Source organism: Falco biarmicus, chromosome 10 (assembly GCF_023638135.1).
Source record: "Falco biarmicus isolate bFalBia1 chromosome 10, bFalBia1.pri, whole genome shotgun sequence".
Taxonomy (NCBI): Eukaryota; Metazoa; Chordata; class Aves; order Falconiformes; family Falconidae; genus Falco; species Falco biarmicus.
Window position 1 is genome coordinate 10,075,361 of NC_079297.1, and position 8,567 is coordinate 10,083,927.

Genomic DNA, 8,567 nt, shown 5'->3' on the forward strand with positions numbered 1-8,567 from the left:
CAGCAGGCCGCAGCTTCGCGCGCAGCCGGGGGCGCGGCCGCGGGCAGCGCTCCACGTGCCGCCGGTTCTTGAGGACAAGTGCGAAGGGGGCGCCCGGCCCGGCACAGCGCCCGGCCTACGGAACCGGCAGCGGCCCCTCGCGTCCCGCCGGCAGTGACCCCACAGCCCGCGGCAGCGGCCCAAACCGCACAGGGTCCCGAAGAGACGCGGGACGGGTGGGCGGTGAGCGCAGCCCGTCGGTAGCAGCGCAGAAGGAGCGTGGGGCTGCAGTGCTGCCTCCGGTGCCGGCTGCCCGAGCGCTCCTGCTCCTGCTCCTACCCGTGAGGGGGACCCAGGCCGCTGAGGGACCAGCGGCAGCCGACACTCGGTTCAGTACTCCGGGCCTCTGAAGAACCGCCATCGAAGGCAACTTTTAACTGACTCAGCGGTGCTGAAAACAAGTGCGAAGGAGACCCTGGTGTGTGTGTTGGTGTTTACAAGTCATACAGGATAGGTAAAAAGAAGATGTCAGGTCGTCGTGTCGCTGCAGCATGTGATAGACGTCAGCTGCCACGGGGCATGGGTGGCATGGCGACCCCCCTCCTTGACCCGCGACCACTTCGACTGCCGTTTCTTGAGGCTGACGTGAGTAGGGCTGTGGGGAGGGGGGGGTGCGCTCGGGACAGGCACCCAGCCTGCTGGCGGACGGAGCAGCCTGGCAGCGGGAGGTGCTTGCGACTGTGCTGCCTGAGCGGCCAAAACCGCCGGGCAGGCCTGCAGCGCTGAGCGCCCACAACTTATTTCACAGCCCGTTCACGTCCCCGTGTCCGGGAACCCGGTGGCTCAGCGGCGGCAGCGTTTCGGAGCTTTGCAGCTGGGACACAAAAGAGCCCTGGCCCCCCTCCCCCCCATCCCCCACCACCAGCCACCCTCCTGTGAGGCGCCGGCCCCCGCGGCTCCCGGGCTGCCCCGCCGGCGGGGCCTGCCGCCCGCACCCCGCCCCGAGCGCCGCGCTGCCGGCCCCGGCGGCGCCCCGGAGGGGAAGTGGGGAAGAGGGACCCCCGGCCGCTGCCGGTGGCCGCCCCGCCGCCCGCTCCGCCCGGCGCCCCCCGCCCCTCCCCGTCGCTCGGGGGCTCCCGCGGCGCGTCACCCGTCACGTGACACAGCGGGACCTGCCAGGGCGCGGGCGCGCGCGCGAGGCGTCACGGTCATGTGATGGTGCGCTTCTCTCCTTCAAGAGTCGCCTCCAATCGATTTGCGGGCGCTCGATGCAGCAGCCTTCGCGGAGGAGCATTCTTCGGTCCCGGCCGCCGCCGCCGCCTCCTCCCCTGCCGCCGCCGCCGATCGATGCGCTCCGGGCTCCGGTCGCCATTTTAGGGGGAGAGCGAGGGAGGCAGAAGGAAGGGTCGGTAGGTACCGGGGCCGCTGCGCGCTGTCCCTCGCTGCTGGCCCCGCTGCCGGGTCTCGCCCCCCGCGGCTCCCGCCCGAGGCGGCCTGCGGAGCCCGCCCTGTGTGCCCGCCGTTCTCCGGCTAAGCACTGCCCGCCCTCATTCAGCCCCTCTCCCGCACGCCCCCTCCCTGCCCGCTCATCGCTCCGGCCGCGGAGGGGGGCGGGCGGGCGCCGGCGTCTGCCGGGCGGGGAGGCGGCGGGGCCGGGGGGCGGGAGCGGGTCGGGGCTGCGGGGCCGCCGCCTGCCCTGCGCCTGCCGCGGTGCCGCCCCCCGGTGCCCGCTCCAGCCCGGGGAGCGATGCCGGCCGCCGCCGCGCTGTTCCCGGCTTCCCTGCCTCGGTAATACGGTTCACATGCTGTTTATTGGCCAGGTTTTCATTCCTACAGCAAACAAGTGCAACAGGTTTTTCCTTTTTTTTTTTTTCCCCCCATTTCATTTCTGTGTCTCTGATTCTTCCATAAAATATGGTAGTGTTTGGTCTCTGCACTGAAATTCAGCTGGATGTGCTTTATTTAAAGGTTGTGGTTGTTTCCTGCAAGTCTCTTGTATGTGATTTTTCTTCTTTATTTCAGGCCCCTCCAAGGCATTCCTTGCTCACAATGTATAGAACAAAAGTCAGTTTGAAAGACCGTCAGCAACTTTATAAACTGATAATTAGTCAGCTGCTATATGATGGATACATAAATATTGCCAATGGCTTGATAAATGAAATAAAACCACAATCGGTCTGTGCACCATCTGAACAACTGCTGCACCTAATTAAGTTAGGTAAGCTGGAATGAAAAGCTAACATAAAAGTCTAGTTTCTAAATCCCTACCATAAATGCTTGTGAATTAAGAGGTCAGTGTTACTGAAAAGACATCTTTTACACAAAGGTTTTGTCTAGTAATAGACAAAATTTTGTATATTGCGATACAGCCTTTGCCTTCATGGCTCATTTTGAAGGGCATTCTAGCCTTGTGTTTCATCTTTTTGTATGCATTAAAATCAAAACAGATCAACAAGCGTTGTCAGATTCTGTTTGTTTGAACTTCTGTAATGCATACGAGTACCTGCTCAGGGTTCTGGGTGACTGGCAGCCTTCTAAAAAATACACTCCAGTAAACGGGATCACTGGGTTCACAGGCCTAATAGAAGATTGACCTACCTGGTTCTCTGCCAATTTTAGAAATATTTTCTATATGATTCTTTGTAACACTGTTGGAAAGGGAGCACGCCCTTCCATTGGCAGTCTTCACTAGCCTTCATATGTCAGTCTCAAGAAAACAAGCTTTGGAGTCTAGGGCCTCAGCAAAGGTATTGCCTGTTCTCTCTCTGTGCATCTTTCTCTCTGAAAGTACATCTGTGCCACAAGTATGTAGTCAAAATACCTGAGCTGCTGTTGAAACAAGCTGGCTAAGTTACTGGAAGAGGTCTAGCAGTAACATCATGTCTTCACTGTATTGTAACTGAACTGGTTCTGCTGCCTGAACTAGTTGAGTTCCAAGGGTATAAATATATGAAGCCCTGTGTCTGTTTGAAATAAGAATGCTAGACATGCAATTTGTACATGAAAGCAACAAAATCTTTTCTGTTGCATTTGATTGGTTGATGGCCACTGTTGGGCACATAGCTGAAAATTCTTGTGCCTGCCCTGTTACCACTTCCAGTGCTGAACTGTCTTTGTTCTGTAGATGTATCCTGGAAATTAAAAAAAAACAACCAACCAAACAAAAAAAAACCCTTCTGTAGAGTGGGTGTGAAGAGGAATAAAAATTTCCATTTGCAATGCTAGGATCTCATGTAATGGTGTTGGGACTTGGTTTTCCCTCTGCGAAGAGCTGACTACAAGCCTGTTGATGGCTCCAGTAACCGATTGCCAGTGCATTTACCAGTACTTAACATTCTACAATACTAGCTGGTTGTATTTCCACAGTTAATTGAAGAAATGTGTTTTGCTCTAGTGTAGACAAAGTACCTCTCATGTGTCACGAGAAATCCTGCTGTACAACCAAATCTGCTCTGCTAGCTTAGCCTTGTTCAGCAGGGGCTGTCTGTCGAAGGAGAAGGTGAACCTGGTTTAAGTGCTTCAACTTCTTTCTTTTCAGGAATGGAGAACGATGACAGTGCTGTTCAATATGCAATTGGACGGTCAGATACGGTAGCTCCAGGCACAGGAATTGACTTGGAATTTGATGCAGATGTGCAGACCATGTCTCCCGAGGCTTCTGAATATGAGACTTGTTATGTCACATCTCATAAAGGACCATGTCGTGTAGCTACGTATAGCAGAGATGGACAGTTAATAGCTACAGGATCTGCTGATGCCTCAATAAAAATTCTCGATACAGAGAGAATGTTGGCCAAAAGTGCTATGCCTATTGAGGTAAAATATGACTTGAATCATAACCGCTTTGTGAATTCGTGAGGTGCTGTCTGTTTCATGCCATGTCTGTGCCTTGCGGCCAGCTCAGTGGGTTGGACTAAATATCTGTCTCGGCGTATTTCCTACTCCAACAGCGGCTCACAAAGTACCCTTGAAGAAAAGGAAGAAGAAATAGGGCAAGTATACCTGTGTAACTTCTGGCAGCAGTCTAGAGAATTGAGCCAGAAATTGCTTCTAATAGTTGCTGATAATTGTTTTGTTTTATGAGCACAGTTCATCTTCGAACCCACTTACACTTTTGGCCTCTACATTCTCCAGTGGCTGTGTGTTTCAGAACAGTTTCACAGAATACATATTTGTTTGATTCATTGTTTTTTTCCTGCAGTACAGTTACCAAGTAGCAATTTAAAAGGCGGGGAGGGGGGTGGTTTGCACAGTATGCACACCACATTCTCAGTAAATGTTGCTGTTTTCCCAGTTGATACAGCTTCCCTTAATTCTTAAGGGAATACAAGTATTTTGATTTGGACTGTTTATGAAGGTGGTAACAGTTTTTTGCACTAGTTCTCTGCTACTGAAACCAGTTTCTCCTTGAGCAAGTCAGTCAACTTTTGTAAAGATAGAGGGATCTTACCTGACAACACTATATAATGGGCCTTCAAATAATTTAATATAATACTGATTATGTGCCTAGTCACGTGTCAGAAAGGTAGCTGTTGTTTGGCTGCTGTGGCAAGCATAAAACCTACTTTTCCTGTCAAAAGTGTGTTCTGTTTTCTAACACTGACTTGTTGAATGTTCTTTTTAGGTCATGATGAATGAGACAGCGCAGCAAAACATGGAAAATCACCCCGTTATTCGGACTCTGTACGATCATGTGGATGAAGTTACGTGTTTAGCTTTTCATCCAACAGAACAGATCCTAGCATCTGGTTCAAGGGACTACACACTTAAATTGTTTGATTATTCAAAACCTTCTGCCAAAAGAGCCTTCAAATATATACAGGTTCGATACAATACCAGTTCAGAGCAACCAAAGCTTTAATGTATAAATGCTGAGTTATCAGTGAGTTATGTGTGAGTTTTAAGTGGTTAGGTATATAGGAGTACGCAGCTAAAAAATTTGCAGACGTTATGGTAATTATATGTTAAGAACTTGTGCATAATGGCTACCTATATTCTTTAAATCTAGTGCCTGTCTACTTTTTGTTAATCTAGACCAAATCTAATACAGGTAACTGAAGTCAATTGTATTATCTTTGTTTTGGAGGAGGGTTCGGGATTGTGTGGTGGTGGGCTTTGGGGGGTGTGACTGGCTGACAAAGCCTGTAACTTTTGTGCGATATCCCAAAAATGAGCAGGCACTGCAAGCGGCTCTAGGACAAAAATTGCATTTAAAAATGTAAAACGTGTTTTTTAAAAAGTACATTTAAAGGTAGCCTGACATTTTAATCCTATAGGAAGCATTTTCTGTTTTGCAAAAACAGAACACATTGTCCTAACTAGTAGTTTAACTAGTTTTTTAGCACTTCAATGCCACCAGAATTAACACTTTCAGATTACTATTTTTTTTCTTTCTTACACCAACTGTGTGTTTTTGATCAAACAGGAAGCAGAGATGTTGCGCTCAATTTCTTTTCACCCTTCTGGAGATTTCATACTTGTTGGTACCCAGCACCCTACTTTACGACTGTACGATATCAATACTTTCCAGTGTTTTGTGTCTTGCAATCCTCAAGATCAGCACACTGATGCCATATGTTCAGTAAATTACAACGCAAGTGCAAACATGTATGTGACGGGAAGTAAGGATGGATGCATCAAACTGTGGGATGGTGTTTCAAATCGCTGTATCACTACTTTTGAGAAGGCACATGATGGAGCCGAAGTCTGTTCTGCTATATTTTCCAAAAATTCAAAGTACATCTTGTCAAGTGGAAAAGACTCTGTAGCTAAACTGTGGGAGATATCCACTGGTCGAACACTGGTCAAATACACAGGTATGTGGCAGGTGACCTTCCAGGTACCTTCTTTTTCAGGTACCGACCCATGAACATGTGTGATAATGTTGTCAGAAGAATAGCAGTTCTTAAAGGCAATGGGAGACTGCTGCTTTGAGGATAAATTGCCCTAAATTTTTGGAAACACTTAATGTAGACTAATTCCAGAAGACAAGCTGTGATTTTTGTATGTTAGTCGGTGTAAACATATTTAGAAAAGTCTCCAAAACCTGCTCAGGCTAACATTGTTACTCCATTGCTTTGGAGGGAAATTATCACTAAATTAAGGACAAGTAAAAAAAGAACACTGCCCTCAGGACTAGCATGCTTGTGCAGAAGATTTTGTTCTCTAGTTTTTCGTCAGGTTTAGAAACAGTGATTATTAAAACAACAGCATCATCACTTTTCTTGCTGGTGATCATTTGATCATTTTTATTTTGAGACTTTTCTATTTATTCATAGGCTAGGGGCACAATTTAAACAGGAAGGGTCAAAATTTAATACCTAACCCATTTCTGGTTAGAATAGGCCGCTTTCCTGCAGAGTACCCACCCAGACAGGGGGAACTGAACCTATACTTTGGGGCAATTGCTTTAACCATTGCACTTTTTGCAAAAGATGGCTCTAGTAAGCCATGGCAATATAGCTATTTTTCAGAATAACTGATTTGTTTCTTCCCCCCCACCACCCACAAGGATGGAATTGTGTGCAAGGAGCATGCTGACAATACCATGCTTTGATCACAGCAGGACTTAAATGGTGAAGGATGTAGAGGCTTTGCATATGATAGCAGCTCTGTGCTGGGGGAGGCTTTTGCATCAAGCAGTAACATGCTTAAGCAGTAGGATTCATAGTGTGAAAGAGGAGAGGATATAGAAAACTTTGTGTATCAGCTTTTGGGGTGCATACGGTCCTTTTTCTCTCACTTGCTCTCAGCCAGCAGGGTGCAGCACCTGCTTCACAAACTTTTGCAAAATATCAGGTAGGCTGCAGATGTATTGCAAAGTAAATGCCTATATATAAAACGTACATTTTATTTGAAGGGTATGGAGGGGAAGGTATGGCCAGGGTAGGTCATACAATGTGCCATATGATAAGTACATTAAAAACAAAAGTTGTCATTGATAGTAAAATACACAGGTTCTCGTTAACTGTGGTCTTTCCCCTTAGTTACAGCTGTGAGCCTCATACAAAAAAAATACAAGGCAAATGTGCTCTTAAAAGTTAAGTGATTGTACTCATACTGAGTGGTTGGAGTTCACTGATGTGGTTGGAGTAGATAATCTCTCTGTCCTCTAAGAAATTATAGAATATACCATGTATATAACTGCAAAAGAATACTATTGATTCACCTGTTGTATGGGGAAATGGTAGATTGAGAAAACGAGGTTCCTTTGTAGACTGCAGAAATTCATAGTTACGGGAGGTTTATTCTTAGGTCTTTGAAACCTTTCTAAAATTGATCCTGTTTGGGTTAATATTTTGCTGCATGTATTTAGGAGCTGGATTGAGTGGACGACAAGTACACAGGACACAAGCTGTCTTCAACCACACAGAAGATTATGTGCTGCTGCCAGATGAAAGGACCATAAGTCTCTGCTGCTGGGATTCAAGAACTGCTGAACGGAGAAACCTTCTTTCTCTTGGGCACAACAGCATTGTCCGTTGTATTGTCCATTCTCCTACCAATCCTGGCTTCATGACCTGCAGTGATGACTACAGGGCTAGATTTTGGTACAGGAGGTCAACAACAGACTAAGGACAGCTTTATAAAACAGTCATTATCCAGATTCATTATATCATCTTGTATTGATTGTACTGCCAACAGATGCCTAGATGAAAGCCGTGCTGTGTCTATTTTTTAATTCTGTCAAATGTGGCAGAAAAATACCAAAATACTGAGACTTAAGTTTTGCCCCACGCTAATTTTTTTATTAGTGTGTGTGGCATTAATTTTTGTAAGTCATCTCTAATTGTACTCAAGGAGTTGGGGAAGGGAGAATAAAATGATCCTTGCAGGAAGGATTAAACTTTTTCTCCTGTCTTTCTAAATCCTGCGAAAGATAATGTGACTGTATCTTGCTCAAACTGGGCAGTGTGAGCCAGTTTTGCTCTGCATTGTATCTGTGCAATCCCACTGAAGTCTGTTTAAAGAATGGATTACACAAGTAATAGCAGAACTTGGCAAGTATTTTCATGAAGCCTTAAGCTGCCTTCAGTTCTGATTTATTCTTTGTAAAGCTCCGTTTTGTATCTTTTAGTCTGGGGGGAGGTGGGGTTGGTGGATTATTTTTTTTTTTTAATTGGCCAAGTGGACCTTCAATTCTGAGCCAGTCTAGTGCCACGAGAATTTGAAACGGGATTTTAAATTGTTTAGATGAATTCAAGAAATCGTGTTCTGGTATTAAAGCTCAGACTTGAAATCTTGTCTTCTTTTGAATTTATCTTAACAAGTGGGACCTCTAATTTCATAGTATTTTCATGGGATATCCACATTGCAACTGTAAAATGTGGCTGTGCTGCAGCATGTGAAAATGGGAATCATTTTGCCATAGAGACCTTTGGTATCCTCTCAAAGAAACTGTTGTGCACATTGGCTTTTGTATATGTACCTCAAAAATGTCACTTTGCTTCATTTTATTGAGAAATTTTTGTTCTCTGTTACACAGCACTTGAATTACAAATTTTTTTTTAATTATTCAGAGACCCAGACTCACTGTTTCTTCTCCAACTTTCCCACACTTCATCCCATTCAACAGGAGTACAGATCAT

The 8,567-nt window shown here is 46.5% G+C and overlaps 1 protein-coding gene across 2 annotated transcripts; it reads left to right on the forward strand.

Moving 5' to 3' along the window:
- Window positions 1–412: 412 nt before the first annotated feature.
- On the forward strand, window positions 413–8,499 carry CSTF1 (cleavage stimulation factor subunit 1). 2 transcript variants are annotated; one of them, XM_056353248.1, is made up of 7 exons: window positions 413–624; window positions 1,218–1,388; window positions 2,002–2,197; window positions 3,518–3,795; window positions 4,604–4,801; window positions 5,405–5,795; window positions 7,295–8,499. In XM_056353248.1, the coding sequence occupies exons 1-7, from the start codon at window positions 505–507 to the stop codon at window positions 7,552–7,554; spliced, it is 1,614 nt and encodes a 537-aa protein (XP_056209223.1). In that variant the 5' UTR covers window positions 413–504; the 3' UTR covers window positions 7,555–8,499. The 2 variants fall into 2 exon arrangements, with proteins under 2 accessions (XP_056209223.1, XP_056209224.1); XM_056353249.1 differs by lacking the exon at window positions 1,218–1,388.
- The last annotated feature ends 68 nt before the right edge of the window (window positions 8,500–8,567 follow it).

Excerpts from the sequence above, each read along its gene's own strand:
- CSTF1 (XM_056353248.1), top strand. The coding sequence starts at position 505 with ATGTCAGGTCGTCGTGTCGCTGCAGCATGTGATAGACGTCAGCTGCCA. Across the intron at positions 4,802-5,404 it reads GAGCCTTCAAATATATACAG|GAAGCAGAGATGTTGCGCTC; the intron begins GTTCGATACAAT and ends TTGATCAAACAG. Across the intron at positions 5,796-7,294 it reads AACACTGGTCAAATACACAG|GAGCTGGATTGAGTGGACGA; the intron begins GTATGTGGCAGG and ends GCATGTATTTAG.